Source organism: Cyprinodon tularosa, unplaced genomic scaffold (genome assembly GCF_016077235.1).
Source record: "Cyprinodon tularosa strain WSP-4 unplaced genomic scaffold, ASM1607723v1 ctg623, whole genome shotgun sequence".
Classification (NCBI taxonomy): domain Eukaryota; kingdom Metazoa; phylum Chordata; class Actinopteri; order Cyprinodontiformes; family Cyprinodontidae; genus Cyprinodon; species Cyprinodon tularosa.
In genome coordinates this window covers 1,095,102-1,122,118 of record NW_024039367.1, presented here as the reverse complement: position 1 = coordinate 1,122,118, position 27,017 = coordinate 1,095,102, and the positions used below count along the sequence as shown (strand labels likewise).

General features: G+C 37.5%; 1 protein-coding gene across 1 annotated transcript in view; it reads right to left on the bottom strand.

Annotated features, from left to right (window-relative positions):
* si:dkey-192l18.9 (F-box/LRR-repeat protein 7) overlaps positions 1–26,674 on the bottom strand; it is a 40,511-nt gene extending 13,837 nt beyond the window's left edge. Inside the window, exons 1-2 of the mRNA XM_038307937.1 lie at positions 26,252–26,674; positions 19,287–19,376 (exon numbers count right to left, since the gene is read on the bottom strand). Coding sequence (XP_038163865.1) covers positions 19,287–19,376; positions 26,252–26,288 — 127 coding nt within the window. The 5' untranslated portion in view covers positions 26,289–26,674. The remainder of the gene's footprint in view (positions 1–19,286; positions 19,377–26,251) is intronic.
* Positions 26,675–27,017: the final 343 nt, after the last annotated feature.

Here is a 27,017-nt window from a genome sequence, read left to right as displayed (position 1 = left end):
TATTCTCACAGTCTGAAGCAGAAGCTGAAGTAGATTTGCAGAAACTGCAAAGTTGTTTTTTTTTTTTTCACAGAACAACTTGTTTCCAACTACTTGTTTTTTTTTTTTATATATTCTCCATACCCTACTTTCCACCCTTTTTCATAAAGTCGTTTTTGTGTTGTCTGTCCACCACACGTTTCCAGGACACATATGGAAGAAGCAAGTAGTTTGGCATCATCCAGAAAAAAAAGAAAAGAAAAAAAAGCTGGCTTTTTGGGAAATTATGTCATTCATGAAAGTTTGTTAAAAGCGGTGCCAAAGACGGGGGGCTGACAAAGTTGAGCCCCGCAGTACAGTTCATTCATGTTGGTCGTGTTGCGTGACGAGGTTTAGAGCAAAGAGCGAAAGTCATGTTAAATGATGAGGGATGGAAATGTGGCCACACATGGCACCCAGAGGAACTTCTCACCAAGCAGGAATGGAAAAAGGAAAGTGGGCCCAATTGTTTGATGAGCAGCAGCGAATGCTGTGATCTTATGTGGTTAAACCAACAGAAAATGGAGGAAGGGCTGATTAAAAAACTACTGACACAAAAAGATTCACTTCAAATGAGTTTAGTTTAATGTCTTATCCTGGAACTTCTGTAGAACATCTTTGTGTTACTCTAAGCTTTTTAAATCTTATACTGGCCCTTTATGCACCTTACATCATGCTTGTGAGCTTTTTTGCCCGTGTGTCTTAAGACACACAGCCCCGATGAAAGATGATGACCTATGATTGAGTATCCAGTTATTACAGTGAGATTATTAATCTAAATTAAAAAACCTAGGGCTGGGCGATAATTCAATAACGATATATATCGATCGATAGACGTGTGGCGCAATAGAAAAAAAATGGGTCGATAAAAGTTCGATAAAAAAGAAACGCAGTTTTCCTTCCTTCTCATTGTAGCCTAGCATGTAGGTTTATGCTAGTCACTGCTTCCTCCCAACCAATCACAATCGCGGACCCAGGCATGCCGTCACAAAGCGCCGCCCTCTCAAACCACAACACAGAGCACATGAAGATGCAGCAAGGAGAGGCAGAGGAAATTGTTTCAAAGAACGGTTTTTGTAGTTCGGCAGTCTGGCAGTATTTCGGTCATGGCAAGTCGGACCAAAAACAAACCACAGTCATCTGTAAAATGTGTAGGGAACCAGTGAAAACGAAGTGTGATAACACAACCAACTTTTTTTTTTTTTTTTTATCATCTCAGCCGCTCACACCCGCAGGAGTACGAGCTGTGTAGGCCCCGACGCGGCTCTCCTCCGAGGAATCTTCGGGAAAATATATATATATTTTCAGTTCTGGGCAGTTTCCCACGTAGTTCTAACAATTGAGATAAAAATGCTAAGGGGCCAGAAACTTCAAAGTAATAACTCAGGTTAAAGCAGGAAACGGGGGCGGCGGTGGGAGGGGGGCATTTATTTATTTGTTATATTTATTTTGGTCACTTTTCTGGTCACTTTAGTTTATTCTTTGTCAGTATTTAATAACATAACTCAGGTCTCTTAAGATATTTTTCTTTAAAACAATTCTGTTATGGTTAAAAAAGTTGGTTAAATAAAGATTTAATTCGAAGTCTGTGTTTGTGTTTTTTATTAAAATTAAATAATTTTGCAATATTATAAAAATTCCAGGCAGAGCTGCACATAAAATATGGTTTCAAATCTTTTCAATAATTATCGATATCGATCAATATGTATTTTTTTTTATCGATAAGCTTTTTTTCTATATCGCCCAGCCCTACAAAAACCACAGCAAAAAATAAAAATCCTGAGAATAACTATACATTTATGAAAAAAAGGTGATAAAACTCATGTAACTTTGGGTCTTGCTGTGCTGCCACACTTAAAGGTATTTTGGAGTTTTTTCTCAAATTTTTTAGGAGACCCGCCCTCTCCACTTTAAAAAGAATGCATGTGCGAGAGCATGCACAAGCCCATTTCTCCTCGAGCTTCTCTGTTTAAAAGTTGCTGTTCTCATAGCTCATACAAGCTTACTGTGTCCAAAGGTCCGCCCTAACCCATAAATCCCTCAATCACTGTATAGAGCAGGGATTATATAATAGACTTTATAGTGAACTCAGTTAACTGACCATTCGGACAGATGATCACTTCACAATCATCACCAGATGATGCCTGCACCATCTTTGTTATTAGTAGCCACTGTCGGGTAGCAGCAGCCTATGGTGACAGCAAATCCCATAATGCTTTGTGAGGAAAGCTCTCCACGCAAAGCATTCTGGGATATATCTGCCACTTCTGAGGCCTTTCTTTTCTTCTCATACACTTCGTAGGCATTTTTTCTCTTACAACCCTACTGCCATTTTTAAAGAACTACGGTGAGAAAGGTGAGCTTCAATGATTGGCTGAAACCGTTGCTCACCACACATATATGCCTGAAAGTGCGAATGCACAGAAAAAAAACAGCTAAGTGGACGAGCATGTAGGACAGCCTTAAGTAAACACATCACCAGAATGATTGACAATTAGATGATCGACCTGGATCCCGCCTCTCACCCGTGGACAGCTGGAGATGGGCACCAGCACCCCTCGTGACCCCACTTGGGATTAAGCGTGTCTGAAAATGGATGGATGGATGATCCATCTGGAAATAAAAGATCGTCCTCTATACCTTTAAAACAGATTGATGTCAAAAAGGAAAGCACCTCAAAAAACTGCTTTTAAATATCGAATACAATTTATGTTTAAGCCAGATAATGCTGGATATTAGACTTCAAAGAACATTAGCAAGCAGGGAAGGTAAATGATTTTGAGTTCTGGGATTAACACAAAATCATAAAATACCTTAAAAAAACATCTTAAAAGATTTTTTTAGCAAAACAGTACATTCCTTATTAAAATGTATGCCTGACTTCTTTGGCATAATAAATGTAACAACTGGGTCTATGTGCTCAAGTATTTCCAATTATTTTTGCACTAGTTTAGCATGGAGTTCTTTAGATAGTTGGACTTTAGAAATGTCAAAAAGAAAGCATGTCTGTGACTTATTCAGGATTAGATTGGTGGTTATCATTAAATAAAGGCATTGGCTGCCTTTATTTTTATTATTTTAAAAGTAGGCAAAAAAGAAAATTAGGGTGGGAGAGGTGAGAAGTAAGAAAAAAAGAAATTCTGCCAAATATTGGTATATTTCTATAGACGAAAATGGTATGGATTCAAAATATTATTATCGCAATTAGGGCTGAAACAATTAATCGGATAAATCGTGATTAATCGATTATTGATATTAATCATTAACTGGAGTTAAGAGACTCTAAAAAATGCCTTTAGCTGACAGAGCAACCCACTTAGAGCAGTAATTATATCAACATTGTAAAAAAAATTCATATAAACTTTGCATTTAAGATAAAAAAAAACTTTTCGTCTGTCAATCTGCTCCATCCTGGACTCCTCAAATGGAAATATTTTAGTTTGACCTGGTTTCATTTTGTAAAAAATCTTCTTTAAAGAACCTTTAGCTATCTGATTACTAATTGATTAATCGAAAAAATAATCAACAGATTGATTGATTTGTAAAATGATCGTTAGTTGCAGCCCTAATCCCAATATATCATTACCTGACATTGAATTAATATATGTAAATAATCCAAATGTAAAAAAATACTTATTGACGACTATCCATTTTATTGTCTTACATTTATATAAGAATTAAAGCCCCAGCAGCTATTTAACAGCTGCTCTGGACCGCCTACAGCAGAGCAATAAGATCTCATTAGGTTTTTAGACAATATATCGTCTTTGTTAGACTATTGCTATATATCTTGATAAAACTAATCGTGACAGCAATAAATTTATACTGGAGCTACAATACCAAATCTCTCCCTATGATAACAAATGTCTTCCCACAATACCCAATGCCTTTCCACTATACATATTACAATACTGGAGTCACGGTTCGATTTATCCCATTAAATCCCAACATTTGGCAAAGGTCAACTAGCTGAGACCTGGTTTGTAGAAGATTGATGTCCTTCTAATTGGATTGTGGGCTTAAATCCTACACCCCTGTCGATCCTGAACTTTACGGTCACTAAGTGACATCACTACTGTTATGGTTTTCACCAAGTATGATAACCCAGACCTCTTATAGTGATCCTCATTGTATATTTAATTTGCATCTAAAATTTTTCCTTGCTATGAAAGACCAATTCTCTATTGTAATAATATTCATTTCTCCATGTTTATTCCTTTATGTTGTCGCTATAACAAACATAAAGGCATTTAAGACTCCCTGAAGAATTGTAAAAAACAGTTTTTCATTTTTGTACCACTGCCTATTCAACCACAGCTGACACTTCCAAGCTTACGTAATGACACAAACCACAAAAATGAAATGAAGAGAGTCTGATGTGTTGGCTCATATGGTCCATAACTGTGGTCATGCTGCCACTCAATGGTCCCACAGACCCAGGTGGATTACATCAAAACCCTAGCAACCTGAGCCAGAATCCTACAGGAAGCAAAGCCAGGTGGTGTCAGTGCCAGATCCTGTCAAACCTGCTCTCGTAGAAGCCAGAGAAATGGATTTAAAACACACACACACACAGAGGCACATTCAAAATAAAGGGCCAACATTCTCTTACTTTCAAAAATGTAGGATGAGAAGACTGAAGGGGTAATCAGGAAAGAGTTATGAGACAGAAAAATCTGCCCTTTGAGCCGGTGTCCCTCTCCTCCTCCTTTTTCTTGAAATCTGCTTGCAATTGTTTTTCTTTTCTTTTTTTCCCTCCTGTTCTGAGTTTATGTTGCTTCGTTTGCCGGATTTTGCAGGCAAATTAAAAAGGAGGAGTGAGCACAGCTGATGGTGAAAAAGAGTGGAAAGCAACTCTGAATGTGTTTTCCTTCTCTGTGTTCTTTACATTGAATTGTCCCAGAAGTCAAACCTTTACATTTCAAGTGAAACTTTCTGTACATTTTCAGGGCAAGTTCAGCTGTTTTTTAAGTCAGAACGTTCTCAATAAGCAAAAAAAAAAATACTATTTCCAAGCATTACAAAATGGCAAAGCAACCCCTGTATTTGTTCAATAAGGTGAGAAGTTCAAACATCCAAAAAAACACTTTTTATCCACATTTAAACAAATCTCTCCGTTCAGATGCAAACATAACAGAACCTCAATGTAACAGCAGACTAACTCGAGGGAAAGAAAACAGCTCAAATCTTCTCTCTGCGGAAAGAAATGTCTTGGTGGCAACAACACACACACACGCACATCTCTCTAGGAGAATTTTAGTGTTGGCACAGCAAAAGTCAACAGTGAAACACTATACATCTGGCTGAGTAAACATGAGTAAACAGTTCCTCAGTTCGCGGGGGTAGTTTATGGATAAAGTGTGATGGATTTCTTCATCTTGGATGGTCACAGAAATGTAACATGTTGTAAGATATGAGTTTTAATACCGGAGATGCTCAGACTGACTTTCTGACCCTAATATTACGTTAATATGTTTATATGATCCTGTTTTCTTAACAGACGACCCACTGATCGTATTAAACTGTAATAAAAGTGTTTAAAAAGGACATTTTATTAACATTTGTGTAACGATCGGCAGTTTTCGGCATTGATCTGTAGGGGGAGGGGTGATTCTATACAAAACCTTAAAAAATTTGAAAGTCGATATCATTTAGCCTCTGCAAATGTTCGGCACAAACTGTTTCGCAATAAGAGCAGTAATGATTGTTTATGCTACACTATTTCACATTGTTTTAGAAAGTTTCAGACCTTGTGGCCAAATCAACCATAAACTCAAAAAGTCTAAAAACCTTCTGCTTTTCTAAAGATAAAAAAAAGGGTTCTGTTTTTACTTATTTAATTTAACACTATTCTACTTAATATTTGGCGTAACTTCGAATAACCAAATAATAAAGGCTACATTTTAGTGTTACATCCAGGCAGTTTAAGGTATAGGAATTTATGTCTTATTCTAATGAATGGTGAGTGTTTTTGCAAAGTTTTCACAATAAAGACTTTATTGAACAGCTTGTGACAGTCTGGCGACTACTTAATTGCTACGATAGGGCTCCTAAGGGGCAAAAAGAGAACAAAACAGGTATAGAAAACTAAACGTATGGTTGGTGTTTATTGCACTGAGGTGATTGAGGTAAGTTGCTTCCTGTATTCCCAGCCTCATAACATTTCCGAGCAGTGAAGTGACAAATATGTTTCAGATTAGTTCAACAAAACATATGTCACATTTAGCTTCACCCATTATTAACAAATTGTTTTACGGGGAGTTTTTAATCCAAGGGGTCCATCTAAAGTGTTATTACTTCTCTATGTATTTTTAGAGGGTCAGATCACTGAATGACTCCTGAATTAACCTTGATGTTAGGCTTAAAACCAGATATGACGCTTACTGTACCTAATCTGACATAATTTTGTTCTATAATGTGGGATTGAATTGCAAAGAATTAATCTGACTTTGTCTTTCCAAGGAACTCCAGGATTTCTAATTCTGATGGTCAAAAGTGTTCAGCTATCAGATTCTTAAAAAAGAAAGAGACTGTGCAATGTTGCGGCAGTGCAGTGTAGCTATCATGGGCGCCAAAATTGGAAAATAGAGGTCTAGTGCCCTTAGTGGTTAAAAGTTATGTAGCATTGCTTTGATGCAATGTTTTCATTTTCAGGATAAGAAGTTACTTAATGCTAACCTGACAACAGCCAGATGCATGTCTCGCTCCGCCTAGCTCCACTCACATACATCTGGGAACCCGCCATAGGAATTGCCTTTACTGAAGGCTGGGCCTTATCAAAACTCCTTGCATATGATTGGATAAGCCACTTGTCTGTCATCTTTATCGACGTGCTATTTCAACCACTCACACCGAAGCTAACCCGTGACGCTGTGAGAGCGACGCAGGAAAAAAAACAAAACAGAACAGCCGACATCTTGGATATAGCAACAGTGGAATAAGCGCAATGTCGGTAAATGATCAATGTCGTTTGTGCCATGAAAATGTGCGGATAAAAGGCAACATTGTGCACAGCACACTTATTTTAAAAAAAGAAGCCAACCAAAAAAGTATAGACGAACGACTTACAGAACTCGCTTCTCCACTACGTCACATGCAGGACACACCCGCCCTGCGTCCTGATTGGCCAGACCATAAATTCGGTTGGGAAAATCACTTTCAATGAGCGGTGTCCCAGATGTATGTGAGTGGAGCTAGGCGGAGCGAGACATGCATCTGGCTGTTGTCAGGTTAACTTAATGCACTAACCTCTCATAATTTACTGATGTAGGTTGCTAAAGTCTTAGGTCTTAATTTTCAATTTTAAAATAGTCAATAAAGAGCATAAGATTCTATTCTATATTCTATTCGATAATTTCTTTAATGTTTTTAATTAGTAGACACACTTAAATGACATAAACAAACATTTTCTTTCACTCCTATTATTCTAATAAATTGACATGAATAGGTTCAAATTAACACATACAATCTAACAAGTTGTACCAAGTTCAAGCACTTAGAATATATAAATAAACAAAACCAAAACAACTGGATTAATTCAGGTTTAATATGTAAATACTATTCTTGGTCATTCTTGGTAGAGCTCATTTGCATCAGTTGGAGTCATGCCCTTACTAAAATTTAATAAATAGGAAGCAGGGCTTTCTAAAGGCTCACTATTGGGCAGCATTTAGTTATTTCAACGTGTGTTTGGAATTCTTATCCCATTATTGCATTCAAGTATGTTTAACCTTCAAACATCTAGCTGTCGATAAAAGTTAAAGTGATTTAAAAGGTAGTCCCTCTAATTTTCAGTCTGCTTAAGATATGAATCAAGTATATTTAAAGGCAAAATAATTCCACGCTGGGATGAAGCCACCACCACGTTGACTCCGCCAAATACAGGCCTAGCTTCACTGAAGCCAAATAGCTCGATTTTGATCTTATCTGAACAAATACCTTCTAAAATGCAACCTAGAGGGCATTTGGCTCGCCCACGTTGGCAACCACACACTTCACTTGAGCCCAAACGTGTGGAGTTTGGAAGAGGGATTTTCTCTCTGAGAAACTTTTTCAAAACAAGGCAATTTGAAACTTGCTTCGCTATGGTCAGTGTTGTTTCATCGTTTTCAAATTTCTGCCATCCTTAAGTGTTCCTAGGCATTAGACTGTCTTTTACCATTCAAAAATATACATGTCATCTCAAAGGAGCCATTTGGGTTGGATAAATTAAAGCCTCCAAACCCAGCTATTCTGAATCAAACCAAACCGGTTTTGAAACAGAGTAAATAGTCAAAGAATGGTTTTCTAAAGCCATCTCAAAAACCTGTAAACTATAATAAAAAGCTGGACAAATGTGAGGTTAACTTCCTAGAAGACATTTGACTAAATACTAGATGGGTGTAAATAGATTCAAATCTTTTCACCATATGAGCTTTTTCAGAAAATCTACAAGAAATTCAAAATTTATGTGGGTAAAAAGATTTAAACTTGTGTCAAGCAAAATGGAGACATCATGGTGCCCTTGACTGTTGAAGTATACTGTAAATGATATTTGCGTATAAAGAAGATGGAAGGGTAAAGAAAGAGGAATGGACTATCTCCTAATTATTCACCTTAATTTCAATCAACAGGCTGATACTTGTAACTTGAGTACAAAGTAGGGTTCTAATACAACATCGAAACTGGTTTTGAAATGTATGAAGCAAGTTAAAAGTGAACTTTTGGAAAACCTAAGCTTGAGTACACTATAGTTTCTGCGGAAATAATAAAAAAAGTCAGGCCGGTTCCAGAAAAACCAGCCAGGTCAAGGCTACGTTCACACAGCAGCCTGAAAAGACCCACATCAGATTTTTTGCCAATATGTGACCTGTATCGGATTTTTTCTTGACCCAACACATCCAATTTTTTCCAAAGAAATCCAGGCCACTTAGATATGGTGTCCTGAATCCGATACATATTCATCCGACCTGTACATCAAATGAATACTACACAAAGATCCCAATTCTGCATCTTGCATCACAGAACCATGGAGAAGCACAACCATGGTGGATGATAATGCAGAGATCAGTCTTTCTTTTTGTTAACCTTAATAATATTGCTTTGTTAACGCACTGGCTCTGGTTGGAAAAGAAATGAAAGATCTTTAGATGAGCTCCAGCTCTACCATCGATGTTTACTTCATTAAACACAGAGCATGTTTGCTCTATGTGATGTCATTGCGTCCTCTACTGCAGGGGCGGAGCTAGATGGGGGGCCATGGCCACCCTTAGCCAATCATTGGCCACCCTACAATTTTTTCCCCAAATAATCAAGTGAAATATTAAAAACATTTAAATTTTTCATATATTACTTACTATTTTTTTTTTCCATATATTCATAATTACTTTATAGCAAAAACACTGTGGTTAATTATGCACATCAATATAATAAGATTAAAGATGATAAGTACAGAATTCCTGCTCTTTTCAGATCTAGATTTTGTGTTTTACGGGGGAAAGAGAAAGTTGTGTCTCTGCATTCATCTAGGAGTCTTTAGCGAAATCTTAGCTATAACTATCAATAACTATTTTAATAAAAATGTATTTTAAAAATTAATTTATATAGATATTAGTACTTGTGAATATCAATTTTATGCAGGATGATTATTGATAAAAGTAGGTAAAAGTAATGACAAAGGAAAAGATGTTCACCCCAAAACTCAAACCTGAAAGAATTTCATTCACTATACCTTTTATCTAGAAAGCACGGATGTTTAAATATATGCATCTATTTGTTGACAAATGCTGTAGGAAAGTATAGTTTGTCTTTATTTAGAAAATATGGATGTTTTGATGATTCATTTCCTTTTGGAACAGTGTAGATTGACCCTGAGCTTCTGGTGCGTATCCATTTTCGGCCACCCCTCAGTGTACTTTGGTTATTGCCTGGCCACCCTTATAAAAATATTTTGGCTACGCCTCTGCTCTACTGTACATGTGTGAAACCTAAGTTTTATGAATGCAGTTCACACAGGAGATCTCATACAGGTCATATACATTTGGAAATGTGTACGGCCACGCAAAAGATTCAAATTTCACACAAAAAATGGAATTAAGCATTAAGGCCTGCAGTGTGGATGTACCCTATATGAACTGTATAACTCTACCAAACTGACATAAAAATCAACTTCAATTTAATTCAATTCAAACTTGCAGTTTTTTGTATTCTTGAAACATTTATTTTTTTTCGCATCATTGAGCAATCTTAGAATAAAAAGATGATTAAAGTAGGCCTAAACCAAAAGGAAATCAACGGATGAGGGTGTATAAACGTCTGACCACTACACCACATCACCACACCACATGAATCTGTGCATGTTCACTGTATGACTCAGTTGGGGGTGTATGGAAGCTTTTCCTTGCCACTGTTATCTCTGTTTCTTTGGTCCTTGACTGTCAGAGAGGAAACCAGCATGTTCATTGTTCCCTCTGCGTCCCACCTTCCTGGTGTCACTCTAAACGGGTGAAGAAATTGACCTCAAAGCCCTGGCGCTCCAACACGCCCAACACCCCAACCAGGTCTGTGTTACATCAGGGTTAAAAATTTAAACAAAAGCTCCAGCTGATACAAAACCGCCTACAAATGTCACAGCACACCACATCCTGTGGGGCTCCAGCTTTGTCTTGGCCACATTCCTCAGGTACTCTGAGATGGACAAATCCCAGAGGCCCAAAAAGGGTCTAGATGTCACCCCTGCTGAGAAATCAAATTCATCCAAAAGAAAAGATTTTCTGTCCAGAGCAGAGCTTGTTAAAGGTTTGCAGCTAATGAGAAACAAAACTGGGTCAAGCCGACAAAAACGTGCCTAAATAATAACTGAAAGCAGAAATGCACAGCTCACTGCCCAACTCTGTTTGTTTCCAACAGCAGAGTGAGTGCAACTTTCTCATTTTCATTTTCTGGGAATACAGGCAGAATTGGTGAAAGACAATAGCCAGTGTACTGGTTTTTATTAGCTGACCAACATTGGTGTGGGCAGTTAATTCAGCATTGTGGTTTATGGTAGTCTTGAGGAAACTTTTCTTCAAATCTTTCAAATAATGGTCATGAAAGACCTTATATTCAACAGCAAAAAATGAAAAGTAGCACTCTTTAACAGCAACTTTGGGTTGAATCCTTGACACAGTGGCTAGAAACTATTCATTCCAGGCAGAGAAAATTATTGATATATTAAATGAGGTAAAACTGTATCTGATCTTCTACTATTACTCGTGGCTGTACATAGTTAATACCAGACTGGTATTTCACTTGGTAATTACATAAACTTCATAAAACAGACACCACAAGTCCACGTCTCAGCTTCCCTTCACCACAAATGAATATTAAATACTCAAAATGGGAAAGAAATACCTGGTAGAGAACGAATATGTCTCTACAAGAGCTGCAGTGGAGCTCCAAGGAATAACTTGTGATTGCAAAATGACAGTTAATAGCCCAATATACACCAATATAAGATTTTCTTAGTGATAACCTGGAGCTCAAAAATGGCATGGTTTTGGAGAAATAAAACAACATTTTTGATTAAAATGTAGGAAAGGTACAACCTAAACTACATTCCATAAAGGCTCTAAACTAATACCTTTGGTTTGGATATATCATAGCGAAGAATGTAAGCATTTTATATTACTTTTTTCCATCAACACTTATCAGTATAGAAATCTAATTGGTTATAAAGCAGAGTGAAATACCACATTTCATTCCATTAGTATTACATATAGTAGATTACCATTCAGATTACATCCCTCTTTCCAGGCACACTGTATTAGCATCTTTCCTTTTTCCTGTTAAAAGCAGATATTTTGTCTAAACTGGAGTTTCTCTAGGAAATTACACTTTTCAAAACAAAATAAACCCCAAAAGCAATAGCTTTTTGTTCAAAAGACGAATGCGATTTCACCACGCTGATTAAAGTCCTGGGCTAAAGTTATCTAGTTTAATTTGTTTTGATATGACTTGTTGATGCTTCAATAACTACCATATTTAATGTTGTTGCACAGTTTGGGCAGCATGATTTGTTTTCCCCAGATACAGCTGTTTCAGTATTTGAACTTGAAAACTGTCTTTAAAATCGGGTGGAACCAAACATATTCAGTTGATTGACAGCTTGAAGCAGGAGATGGCAGAAGGGAATGATGTTCTATGAGTTTAACTACCAGAGAAAACCTTTCTCGTTTATATCGTTGAGAGGTTTTAAACTTAAACAGACTTAAAGAATTTTCATATTTTGGAAACTACATTATTAGCCATGAAATAGAAACCACCCAATGGCAAATAAATTAATAAAAAATGTGGTTTCAAAGCAGCATTAGTTAAAGATGAGGAAACTAGAATGATTTCCTCATAGCTCTTTTTGGATTAATGACATGTTTGATTTAACATTCAAGGGTTTTGTTGTTTACTAACGAGTAATGTGTGGGGTTCCAGTTCAATCAAAGGCAGTGGCAGCAGAAGATGTCTTGCTGTATTGCGATGATTGATTCCGAGATAAAAAGCTAACTGAATCAGTGTGGCAGTGGCCGAAGAGCAGCTCTGGGAGAGCATGAATACTCCCAGTGTGTGGTGGGGAAACAGCCCAGACTGCTTCCTGATTAGTTTAGTGGACCACAGGACTGTGTGGGCCAGAGCTGCATGATCTGCCACTGCAGGCGAGTATCTGAACAAGGTTCAGCATGGCCTGTGTGCGCTGGTGCATGTGCACGTTTATGGGTGTGCGTGTCTTTCTAAGGAGGGGGGATTTGACTGTGGTGGTGGTGGTGGTTGCAGACCATATAATTACTCCCACTTAGCGTGGAGAAAAAAAATATCATTTTCAGTCAAAACACAGTTGGGAATTATGGTTTGGACGCAGTTGTCTACGGTTTGTTACTCACTTCGTATCTGCACAGGTTGTGCTCAGAGGAGACATATTTGGAACAATTATACAACTCCTCGGGTTTATTTCCAGAAGCTCCTTTAGGTGGACAGATCCAAATGAGTCAGCGCTTCCAATGAAGCTAAATTGCGCAGCAATAATCGTCTTTCGTCTCACTCGAAATTTTAATAGCTAACTGGATGATTTGGCCTCACATCTGGTGTGAAACTAAAAAAAAATAAAGCAGAGTTTGTCAGACATTTTCTTTCACTGCAATCCTCCATAATTTGCTCCCTGAGAAACACCTTGAATCCTTCAGCCAGAGCAACAGTTATAAACACAGGCTCTAGCTGCTATTTGTTTTTGTGTGGGGAGCACTAAACCACAGGAATATTACGTTCACCATGCCAGAGCAAATTTAAGATCAGTGATGACAATGCATGACAGCAGCAGGGCGACTATGCTCTTTATGTGCATGAGTGAGCAAAACAGGCAATGAGTCACAGCTTAGCTGCAAGACACTGCATCTGAAAAACAACAAATCTGTGTGACAGTTTGATGAGGTTTTCAATCAAAACTAATCAGCGACTTTGAGTTTTGAAATGCACAGTTCCCATATAAAACTTTCATTGTAATGAAAATCATTTTTTCCACTTGGTGAAGTTAAAACCACAAACTTTAGTATTTAAAGATTAATTATGATCAAATGGGGAAAAGGATGGATTATGTTCAAAATTCTCTAAAAAAACAAAAATACTTTTCAGCTTATATATAGAGAGAGTGCTGTATGTGTCAGAAAACTAACTGTGCATCCCACTTGAGAAGGGTGGCACCATGCTGTCTGGTTCTTTCAGAAGGGACAGGGGAAACTGGTAATAGTTGATGGGAATATGGATAGAGTTAAAGAAGAGTTACCCCTGGGTCAAACCGCTCATGTATGGCTTTGTAAGCTTTAATGTCATGCCACACTGGCTGCATGGAGGCTCCCACTAAGCAAAGGGAAACCAAATATCTCAATTTGTGCAAGACCATGTTTAATTTTGCACTTCAGTCCCACAGTTGAAACAATGTTTCCTATTTGACTGAGTCAAAATCTAAAAAGTAGAAGATTTACTTTAATTTGAAAGACAGCAGAGCTCCAGTGATTGTCACGTCAGCTTTAAAAAAAAAAACACAAAAGCAGAGCCCTACTTCATAACCAACCTGTACATGGTGCTTTTAAAATAAAACGGAACAGGTGAAAGATTTCCGCCAATAGTAAATATATTAGGAACAACATTAAGAAAATAAACCACAGCCACAACAAAGACTGGGGAACGATTTATAAGTGAAAGGTGATTCTCAGAGAAAGTTAGCTTTTATTGTCATAATGTCACAAGCCGAATTAGGATCCCTATTTTACTTTCCTTTTTCTGTCCTCCTGAGTGACTATCCTGGGAAAAATACAGTTTACTGAAATGTTTTATTGATTGCATAAGGCTTAGTCTGTCCTGCTTGCTATATACTCACTGTGTAGTTGCTTGTTTACCTTGCAATTGAGAGATTTTACTTTGTATTTTCCCCCAAAGTGGATGTGTTTTATTTTGCCACTGTCCCTCTCTTCCTGTCTGACTCACATCATTGCTTCCAAATTGCAACATGGGTCCGACCAAAATAGACCAGGGGTCTACTTTGGTCAGAGCTACTCAGGCTCGTGTGTGGTCTAACCAGCCCTTTGCATTTTCAATGATATGTGAGAGCCATGACCTCATACGATCAAAGATTCAATGTGATTGGACACTAAGATGTGTTGGGTGTGTTCAGTCCTTTACAATGGAAAAGTTTAATTTAAAACAGAAATTATATAAATATGCCAGATTAGCCCAGTCTAAAGTTTAGACCAAAATCGAAATAATCTGATAGAAAACATTTCAAATGATGTTCACAGCTCTGTTTTGCATAGAGGAATAGGTTTATTTTTAAATATCCAGGTGAGTAAAGCTGGTAAAGAACACCTTAAAGAACTGCAGCTGTAATTGCTGCAAAGGTGGTTCTAGAGGGTATTAAAAAGATTTTGCAGAACATAAAATATTTTTCTTTAATATCACAGTTGTGTGCTAATCTCTTATAAATCCCTATAAAATGTATTAAAGTTCATAGCTTGAATGTGACAGAGTGTAAAGAAATCTAAAAGGGAATTAATAATGAAAAGTCGCTGTCCGTTTGGTGCAAAATCAACACTGAGCATTACTTAAATACCCATTTTGTTAGCTGGATTCTGACAGACTCCAACTAAATAAGAACGAACACATTACATTATTATTGGCCATGCAGCTATAGGTATGAGGGGCAAAAATTAATAGAGAGCAGGCACCTAAATTGCTTTTTAAGCGGTCACAGCAACATTAGACATTTGACAATTTCCTGAAAGTAAATACCTGAACACTTCAGCTATTTGAATTTTTCTAGCAAATGATCTCTGTGCTGTGCCTTTTTGCCAAAATATTGATATATTGGATCTAAGGATGGAATACACCATAAACCTTCACCTCTTTTACACTGCTCAAAAAATGAAGGGAACACCCAAATAACACATCCTAGATTTGAAATAATGAAACATTCTCAATGAATACTTTGTTATGTACAAAGTTGAATGTGCTGACAACAAAATCACACAAAAATAATCAAATGGAAATCCTTTTTTTTAACTCATGTAGGCATGGATTTGTTGTCACACACAAAATCTAAGTGCAAAAACACACTACAGGCTGATCCAACCTAATTTGATATAATGTCCTTAAAACAGGTCCAAATCAGGCTCAGTATTGTGTGTGGCCTCCATGTGCCTGTATGACCTCCCTACAATGCCTGGGCATGCTCCTGATGAGGTGGTGGACGGTCTCCAGAGGGATCTCCTCCAGGACATGGACTAAAGCATCTGCAAATTCCTGGACAGTCTGTGGTGCAACATGACGTTAGTGGATGGATCAAAACCTGCTGTCGCAGATGCGCCAGTCCATAGCTTCAATGCCTTTATCTTGCAGTAGCTGCTGACACACTCCAGCCACATGAGGTCTAGCATTATCCTGCATTAGTAGGAACCCAGGGCCAACTGCACCAGCATATGATCTCACAAGTGGTCTGAGGATCTCATCTCGGTACCTTATGGCAGCCATGCTTCCTCTGGCGAGCACATGGAGAGCTCTGCAGCCCTCCAAAGAACTGCCACTCCACACCATTACTGACCCACTGCCAAACCGGTCATGCTGAAGGATGGGGCAGGAAGCAAATCCCTCTCCACAGTGTGTCTAGACTCTGTCTAAATGTTCTCAGTGTGAACCTGCTTTCATCTGTGAAGAGCATAGGGTGCCGGTGACAAATTTGCTAATCCTGGTGTTCTCTGGCAAATGCCAAGCATCCTGTATAGTGTTGGGCTGTGAGAAAAACCATCATCTGTGGAAGTCAGGCCATCATACCATCCTCATGGAGTCTTTTTCTAACCGTTTGTGCAGCAGACACGTGTACATTTGTGGCCTGCTGGAGGTCATTTTGCAGGGCTCTGGAAGTGCTCCTGCTCTTCCTCCTTGCAGGCGGAAGAAGGGGTCCTACTGCTGGGTTGTTGTTTTCCTAAGGACTTCTCTATGTCTCCTGATGTACTGGTCTGTCTCCTGGTAGTGCCTCCAGCGTGGACACTACGATGACAGACACAGCAAACCCTCTTGCCATAGCCCACACTGATATGCCATCCTGGATGACCTGCGCTACCTAAGCCATTTGTTTGGTCTGTAGTGTCCGCCTCATGCTACCATGAGTGTGAAAGCACCACCAACATTCAAAAGTGACCAAAACATCACTACCTGCAGAACAACTCCTTTATTGAGATGTCTTGATATTTGCAAATAATTTCCACCTGTTGTCTATAACACTTGCACTACAGCATGTGGAATTGATGGTCAATTAGTGTTGCCTTTATAAGTGGAGAAATTGATTTCACAGAACTTTGATCTAATTGAAATTATATTGTGTTTTTTTTTAATATGTTCCCCTTATATTTGTTGAGCAGTACACACAATAAATAAGGGTGTAGTCACACCAGAAAAGTGCGTCCGATTGTTTGGTCTGGACTAAAAGCAGACTTTTTGCAAGTGGACTATTATTCACAACAAATCCACAGGTGGGACAATCTTTGGTCCCGTTGGTCATATTATGGCAGGACAGAGCAAAGACCTGTAAATAAATGAAAACTACTTTGGGAGTATGTCATGCAGCTTCTTCATTTTGGTCTCTATGCTGTAACTGCAGCTGCAAAACCATTTAGAGTGTCTGGAGCAGTTCATTCAATGTAGATTTGAAAACTTTTTATTTTTTTTATATTGTCAACAAGCTGAGGACAATCCACCCTTTGCTAAGCAAAGGACAGTGAAACGGGTACGAATTTGATACTACTTTTACTACAGTACTGCAGTGCCTTGCTAAGTCCAAAGAGATGAAGGCTTTTTGCATTTGAGTCAGTCTTAGGCCAGTTTGTATTCCTACCAGAAGCAGGAGACTGGAAGTGGACCGAGACCCGCTATATGAGGTGGTCTAGGTCCGGTAATTAGGTACCAACCAGAGTACACAGGTCTTCAGTCATACCTGCATAAAATGTCCAGACCAAGGAGAAGAACCAACGCTGATTGGTTTAAAGCAAACCAAATGTGGCAGCTGTGAATACACCCTTAATGATTTCAAGCTAAATGATCACTTTTGAACACTATTGATCACTAAGAAATTCAAATAATGCAATTAAGCAAAAACTGAAAAAACGGATCATTTGACAGGACTCACTCAAGGATTTCACATAGCTTTAACAGTATATAAATGCAATAAGAAATGAAGATAACATTTAGTTTTTTTTTTTTCTTAAAACTTTCAAACTTATATATAATAGGCCAAAATACAATAGAGCACATTAGTAAGGAGAAAAGAAACAGGCTTAATAGTTCCAAAAAATTCTAAAACATTTTTCCACCTTTATAATCAGGCTGGGTTATTATTTGTTTTTTATATTAAAGAAGAGAATATATGTCATATTAAAAAGAAGTGTTCATCATCTTTGGGGTCGGGTTCTGTACACTCTCAAAAAGCTCTTAAAATGCAGAAAGTTGCTAACAAATATGCTCTGCTGCCCTTCAAAATCCTGTATTTGTACCCACAAATATATATTTTTCATTTTGTCAAAATCCAGGCATAACAATTACACTTCTGTAGAGATGAAATCGGCACTCTTATTTGGAAAATCTCTGCTTGCAGAATTTATTTCCACTGCTAACTTTGCTCATTAGCAGAGTGACTTTGACATGCATTTTTTGGGGGGGTCATGGCTGTGCTCATAAAGCTGAAGGTGCAGGTTTTACACACAAACAGAGGAAATATGACGCCAAGGAGCAGGATTCCATCAGTGTCAGAAGATATTTGTGAAAGAGGCACTAAACCTGACAGCAGAACACCAGTTTAGGGAGGAGTGCAGGCATATTTGTAATCAAGTTAAACTTTTTTCAGTTCAAGGGTAGTTTTAGGGAGCAAAACATTTTACACTTAAAGAGTGGAAATAAGAAGCATTGCACTAAGATTTAAAACATGTGCCCATGGATTTAAAAGGTTAAATTCCCCAATAATAGTCTGGCAGGAGAGTGACACACCTCACTTGGTCTGAAACAAAGTTCAGTATCATGCTGTTAGAAAGTTTTTTTTTTATTATTTAAAACAGTTCATTAACTACGGATAATTTTTCTACAAATTTACAATTATGCACCATAAGGTAAAAATAAGAAAATGTGTGATTATAGCCTGTCAATTTTTACTAAGGTTTAAGATGTACCAATGCTTTTTGAGTGAGCATACTGATTTCTTTATATATTCTTGCTAAGAGCCATGCTTTTTACTTCTTTAGATGGACCTAGGATGAGCAGGTATAGAGATTAGATAGACTGATAAATACTTGATAAAAAAAAGTCCCTGCAGAAGCTTCACTTTGGCAGATTGTAGAGTCAGAAAACAGAAGATAACAAACATGCACCAGAGTGCCAGAGAGGTGAACGAAAGAAGTAGAGGCTCCCCTTCCTCCATTTGGATTCTTGACAGTCTCCATCTCCAAGAAAACCCCTTTCCTGAAACCGTGCACCTCCCTCAATACCGGGTAGCACTTTGAGCCTGATACAAGCTCAGTTTAGATAAGCATTCTTTCACCATGAGAAGCCAGAAGTGTGTGTATGTTTTCCTCCATCTTCTAAAACATTTTCTTGGTTCTGATGGGAGCTGGAACCAAGGAATACACAGGTTTCTGTCCCAAAAAAGGCAGCCCGGGAGGAGGAGAGAAGAAGAGGAAAAAAAAAAAAAAAGGCAGGGCAGTTTGGTTAATGAGCACCAGATGCCTTACCTTCAGTGGAAGCCACATTCTTCAGAGCTTTGGTTGGTGTGTGATCTGTGCTTGAGCTTATGTCAGAGGAGATGCTTGAGCCTCCTTTACCTGTGGAAATGAAAAACAAAAGCACTTTAGCTTGACAACTTAGATGACAAATGGAGTTTTTCAGATTTATGCATTACTAATCTGAAAAAATATGTACAATACAGTTGCTTAAAGTGATTTTTTTTCTGTCGGAAAACAAACCTCTTAAGTCCATCAGAGATAACTCCACTCTGACAAACTTAAGATGGAGAGGAAGTAATGAACACAAAGAAACAAAAAGGCCATCAGTCTCTGGTTTTATGACGTTTATGTTCTTTAGCTGTGGATAAATAACTCGTCTTGGCACTTTTACAAAATCTGAGCTGCTCTGTCTGACTAAGTATCCGTTTTTGATATTCGAAAGAGGAATTAAGTCCGCTGTAATCCCTCCCCAGCCTTCCTTTCCACACAGGATGATTGAGAAAACGCTTCAGAGTCAGACGAAAGCATTTAATAAATGACTGCAGCTCTTCCGCAGCATATTTCTTAGGTCATGGTCTCTTCTCAAAACTGCCACATCAAAGCAGTTTCATCAAGTTTACATGAATTCCTAAGTCTTTCTTTATGAGCTATGTTTGCTTTATTAGATGTAGAGTTTAAATTTCTTTATAATGACTCTAGGAGTAGTAAATTTCACAGAGATATTACTTTGAAAGTGTGCCTCTGCTGTTGGAGTCAGACATGGTGACTGCGGACTGCCTTTTGCCTGCCTGAAAACATTGTTTATGGCATTTCATCCCTTTGTCAGAATATAAAAGCAGCTTTGTGGCCCTCCAGTAAGCACAACAGGCTGGAGAGGTGCTTGCAGGAAATGATACCAAAATGCATGTAAGAGAACCCCCCCAAAAAATTGCCTTTATAGAATAAACGCTATGAAAGAAGGGATAAATATATAACGCTGCAGAAGGAAGTTAAATCCACCTTCAGAATAATACACTGGAGAACATTGAGCATGAAAGACTTTCTGAGAAGATGCCTATATATGGAACAAAAATGAGGCATAGTTTCAGGAGGAACATTTAGTTTTGTGTTTTGTTTGGGTATTTTTGTTTCTTTTCAAGAAAAAAAAAAAAAAACAGGTTCCTGGAAGAGCTTCTGCTTGTATCCCGGTGGATAGTTTGCTGTATATTTGTAACCAGTGAGTAATTAATTGTGGAGAAAGACTTAAAAAGAAAGGTGGTTCCATACCCTGCAGAATTCTGTATTTATAAATACATAACAGACTTTTGTATGGATCTTAAAGCTACAAGTATTCTTTGGTAAATTAATGCACATTGATTTAAGCTGAAAATTCTAATGTGAAGATGTTTTATAGTCATACAAGACAGACTGAGCTGATTTGGCCATAATGACACAATGTATGGAGGCTTTTAAACACTGTAGCAATGGCCAAGCATGTTGGTGTTAGTATCATTGTAAGGGGCTTTACTGTTCTTAAAAGCTAAGACCATGCCAGAAACTAACCAACTGAAAACAACTAATGCTGCCAAGAAGGGTGGTTGAATATCCAGCCAAAGATGGTTGATGCAAAAGATGGTTGATGTCAACTAAAGCGTTTGGTTTCTCTGGAACTTACTGAGGGACATTTACCTTAAATTAGGTAGGGTGTAAATATTAATTGGACACTATGAACAAAAAGCAAAATAAAAACCTACTTTAATGTCACTTAAAATTACATTTCAAACAAGCTGGATGACTATATTAAAAATAACAGAATAATAATATGGAAAATAACACAAAATAATAGATCAAAGCAGCAAATCAATTTTTTTTTAACCAACATTGCATTTAAAAAAAAAAAAAAAAAAACATGTTGTTGCTACCTGTCTGGTCATATTTGTATTGTTAGCCAAGAAATGCTTTATAGGAAAACAGCACTTAGTTAAAACGATAAATAAAACATTAAAGAAGACATTTACTTGTAGCATTTGTAATTGTGAATGCTTTAATCAGTGGAACATTATTACCATGCATGTATCGCTGGGTAGAATATGGAAAGAGCCAGATTTTTAAATAAAACAAAATAAAATCTGATTTTTTAAATTATAATTTCATTAATCCGGAAAAGGCTATCAAAAACAATTGGGCCTAATGTAGAAATTAACTTGCTCTAACAATTACTGTTTCGATCACTGTAGACTCAAGAAGCCACCTGTGCTCCTTTTCCATTAGTGACGATTAGAACAGGTTGGATTATTTCAACACATTTTTATGAATTTTCCATTAAATTCAGTAGCACCTCAATAAAGGAAGGATCTTTGATAGCAAGGCAGTCCTGAAGTCTGAAGAGTTTCTAGAGATTTAAGCAAATCAGCCTAGACTGCTGCTTTTTTATGGCTGCTGTGAGACTCAAGGTAAAAGAGGAGATTCATGGAAGGCTGTGGGTGGGTAGATGAAACACCTTGAATATGTTCAGAAGTCAGAGAGAAGCCATATCAGCTGAGAGTATACAAGGTAGAGAACATGTTAAGATAAGCTAATGCAAACACTATCTAATGTTATCGTGCTACAACACTGCTCATATAAAATAACCCCCAGCAATAACTATCAGTAAGCGGAGACCACAGTTGCTTAGCGGCCCCTGACCTCTTAGGGGCCTGTCACTGACACCTGGTTGGCCCCCTATGCAATTGGGAACTAAGACGTCTCTTTGCAGATGTAATGGTGTAACATACTTCTTAAACCCACCTGATACTAGGTTATTGATGATATTTTATTGTCTCCTATAATTTTGATACCTAATAATGCAATGTCAATGTACATGAAAGAGTTGAGGAATTTATAGATTTGATGCTGCGATCCGTGATCGACAGATAATGATTGTTATGATTGATGTTCAGCGCCCGGCTCCAAAAACCCAGAAGTATGTATGTTTAGCTATTATGCTGTGACTAGTGAAGCCTTTTGGACAGAGTCTTCTGACGTCATATTTTTAGTGTGACTTGGAACAGGTGGAACAGAAAGTAGGCAGGCAGTTAAAATAGTAATGGTTCGGTATAACATTTGCTAATGGAAAAAAAAATAATAGAGTGCTCATTTGAAGCGAATCACTTTAAGTTGATATTAGTGTCAAAGGGGTAATAAATAAAACCTGATTGACAACATATAGTAGTCTAAAATGTGTCTTTTTAGTAAGGGTTAGAAAACAATTTCTAAGGCTTTGGGATCACTAGTGAACCACTGTGAAATACATAGTTGATAAATGATGAAAACATGGAACATTCCCAAGAGTGCTCATGATCCCAAGGAAATGGGCAAAAATGTTTAAGTAAAGAGGACTAACCAGGACTAAAATGTTGCAAATTATAATAGATGTATTAAATTTTATTATAGTAATGCCTCATTTCTTGAGCTAAATTTATCATTACATTTATCATACTTTAGAGGTGATGTGTGAATCAGCATCAGCCGAGTTTAATAATGGCTGAATTTTTCATATGTTTTAAATATGTTCCATCTTTTTTGGTGAAATAGCATTACCATCATAGCACTTCTGGATCATCAACTAAACTTAGCAGGAAAACTTCTGATATTGAACTCCAAAGCATTCAAGGGTCACAATTTTCACCCCAAAATAAAACTCACCCACCATTTAAAGGTTTGTTTATATCCACTGTAACTAAGAATGCACCAACAATCAATTGGTCATTTTTATTCCTCCATAGGCTCTCATTGGTTATCGGTAGTGCTTCATTAAATGCATTAAACTAAGCTTTCCCAGCATTTTTGATCCACTAACTCATTAATGGATCAGCATGTACTTTGAAGCCCTTTTACGTATAATGGAAATCTGATTAGAAAGATATGCTTTGATGCAAAAACAGTGAGAATCTTGCAGGATCCAAATGTTCTTCAGTTGAAGGCTAAAACCTCTCTAAAACAAGCATCTGGAAAAAGTTGAGTTTTAGTCCTAATTAATTAACAGGTTTAAAAAATTTTTAGACAAAAAGCTTGATTTGCAACAAATAGTAACTATAAACAAATAGTAACAATCACATCTACTAACTCAAAAAGCTCAAACTGTCGCTGATATTAAATAGTGCCTAAATAATTCTATAAATAATAGATTTCACAAATAAATACATTTTCCAACTGTTTTCTAAGTTTTCTAAGCTAAACAAAAATTTCTGAATTTTTTTCTTGATGTAAAGGTTCGACTTAATCTTATTTCCAAGCGGAGTCACTTTTACAGAGCTAAAAGAGCAACTTCAACTCAATTAGAGGAGCTGCTTGTGTAGCTTAACAGGATAAATTCCAAGGTGGAGCAGGACCACATGTTTTATTTTTTTTTAAACAAGGTTCAGCCTTTTCTCTCCACTTATTGACTTTGGAAAAGAGCTCATTGGAATGTTATTTATACAAACATCTCTGCTCTAGGGCCAGATATAATGCGTTTGGCTGCGCTGGACAGCAACTTTAATATGTTCCGCCCCAAATTTTGTCCAAACATTGTTTGCAGTAATAAAGATGACACAGACCGTCCATCTGAGCTGATATTCCAACATTATCAAAGCCACATGGTAGAGATGCAATCAGATGTCATAAAAAAGACGTTTAGTGCATTTTTAAATATGTTTGTGTTTCATTCCTATAGACTGAGAACAATTTTAAGATCTTTAATGTAACAATTCAAGCATTATTATTTTACATCTCGAAAGCTGATTTAAAATAAATTCAGTTGAATGTAGTTTATTTATATAGAGCCAATTCACAACACACATCATCTTAAGGCTCATACACCGATCATATAGTCAGACAGATTCAAAGTTTTCTACCTAAGGAAAACCAGCTGATTGCATCGACTCATTGACTCGACAACAATCCCTCACAGAAAGCATGAATGCCACACAAACTGCAAGACCCTTAATGAGAATACCCTTCTTGCTTTTATTTTCTAAGAGAGATCAAGTATCTGATGCATCACATTCGTTTAAAAATAATATGTGACAGGCATCTCTGTCAGTGCTAAACTATAAGAAAGTTCTCTGGCATTTCATATTTCATAGGAGATTAATTACTTCCATCAACTCTTGCAATACAACGGAGAAGAAGCCCAATGATAAGTTGATCGAGGGCAAATGTGACAGAAGCAAAAGTGTGAATCTTTATACTATGTTGAGGGGCAAAGACCTCAGCAATGACTGAGTGATGTTTGACCACAGGGCAAAATGTCATGGATGGAGAAAATGATTCACAATATATCAGCGCATCACTAACTATAAAGCATCAACTATCAAGCATAGGGGTAAAAAAGTAATGATCTGGTCTTATTTTAGAAACAAACAGTCAACTTGACTGAAATTTTAGTCCTAGTTCGCATGCTAATGTGAAATAAGGCGTGTTACATAAATATGGCAACACAACAATTCTGGAACAATTTGTTGTGAAAAGATGAGACTAAAGCAGATACTGTATGTCTGGCCACAATGCACAAGCTGGCTTGCATAGAAACCAAAGACAGCAGATTATCAGCACATGTCATAGCAACTGTCAAACACAGTGGAGAGGGAGTGATGATTTGGGCTTATTTCGCAGCTACATGACCTTCAATCAGACTGAAATGGAAAAAAGTTCTGTTTGCACAATTCATGTAAACATTTCTTACAAGCAGAATTAGATTTAAAATAGATTTAAAAATAGAAGTATAATCTTCATGCCAAAGTAGGGGTGCTTTGCATTAAAGGAAAAAAAAACTATATTAGAGGAAAATCCTAACATATTACACCTAAACAGTGACTTCATACCAAATGTCAATCACACTGTTTGAGGGGTGGTGCCATTTTTTGAAACAGTTATCCAACTACTATGGCTTGTTTCTTCAATAAAAAAACCAATAAAGTAATATAAAAAGTGGGTAAAAATTCATAAATAAAATGAGAAATTGATAAAATAGAAAAAAAGAAAGAGGTTAATACAATAAAAGTTTTGACTTCTTCCTCTTCAAGTTAGTTTTATGTTGGAAATAAAAAAAAAATAGAACCACCAATCCATCCATTTTCTGTCACGTTTATCCCAAGCGGGGTCTTGAGGGGTGCTGGTGCCTATCTCCAGCAGTCATTGGGCAAGAGAGAGTTCATCGCAGGGCAACACAGAGACAACAGGATAAACAACCATTCACTCACACAGGCACACCTACAGAGAAATTAAAGAAGCCAATTAACCCAACAGTCATATTTTTGGACTGTGAGAGGAAGCCGGAGTACCCGGAGAGAACCCACAAGTGCTCAGGGAGAACATGCAAACTCCATTCAGAAAGCCCCCGGACCAGGAATCGAACCCGGAACCTACTTGCTGCAAGGCAACAGTGCTACCCACTGTCCACTGAGCAACCAAAAAAAAATAAATGGAACAATTTAACTCCCTAAAACATTACCTAAACAATAATTTGCATTTACATACGGTAAATAGACTTTATGACCTGAGTATTATGCACAAAATGGCCTCCAAATCCTGAGATTAAGAAGACAAGCCCAGAAACTGACATTTGTTAAGATAAAATACCTAAAAAATGATTGTGTCCTCAGATCTCAGAAAAAAGAGAGAGAAAAAAAGAAGTTTAAAGCAGTTTTAACAGGGGCCAAAATAAGGACAGGAAGATTATTGACAGGAAGCTTAAATTTCAAGGCATTTTATATTTAAAAATGGGTAGATATGACCAGCAGATGTCACTCTGTGTTCCTGGGAGATTTAATAAAATGTTGAAAGTCTAAAATAGACGTTAAAGGTTCAGAAAGAGCTTGGAAATGTGAGAAAAAGCTCCAGCTCAGCCATCCCTGCGTCATTGTTCTATTATAGTTTACCATCAGACTAAAGCGCGCATAACATTTTCACTCTAATAAGCAGAGATTCTGAGTCTAATAAAATAAAGCGTGTTTGGAAGTGATTGCTTTACTTACCCTCGCTCCCATACTGTTTTCCATTGTTCGCACCCATTTTAAAGAATACATAATCTACGGGCAGGCGCTCGGGTTATCAGGCTAAACACACAGAAGGAAGGCTACATTAAAGCTGAGGTTTGGTGCACAGTATAGAATAGTATCCTTAGCTCCGACTTCAAATAGTTAATCCAGATGTTGGAGAGAGGGCGGCTGGGCATTACGCAAAAAAAGTAAAGTCCAGATTTGGTGCGTTTTGCAGAGTCTGAATCCGAACATCTACAGACAAAAGTCCCGATCCAAGAGGAGGTCCAAGGCTAAGCTTTTTTCTTTTTTTCTTTTCTGAGAAGTTTCCCCTTAAATGGTAAGCAGCTGTTTATCAGGATGAGTGGAGAGTCCAGACAGGCTTTGTGAGGACGCGCAGATCCCGTCCGCTAGTTTTGGATTTAAAGAGACCGCAGACCAAGAAAGGAGAGGAGGCCTTTTTTTTTTTTCTCCTTAGGATTTTCTTAAAATAGGCCAAGAATGGGACTCAGATACTAAAATAAAATGATCACAGTTCAATATATCATGCAGCTCTGGCCAATAGTTTACAGATGTCTGTGGAGGGAGTGATGTGGCTTACTGCCAAGGGCGACAAGGCATAGGGGTGTCTTAAGCACAAGAGAAAAAAACAAATATTCAAAAGTTTTGAAGCTAAAGGAGAATTTGTTCCCCTCTACTGAGAGAAGCATGAAAAGCATGAAAAAAAAGATAAAACACATTGCATTACAGGTGGATGTTGATG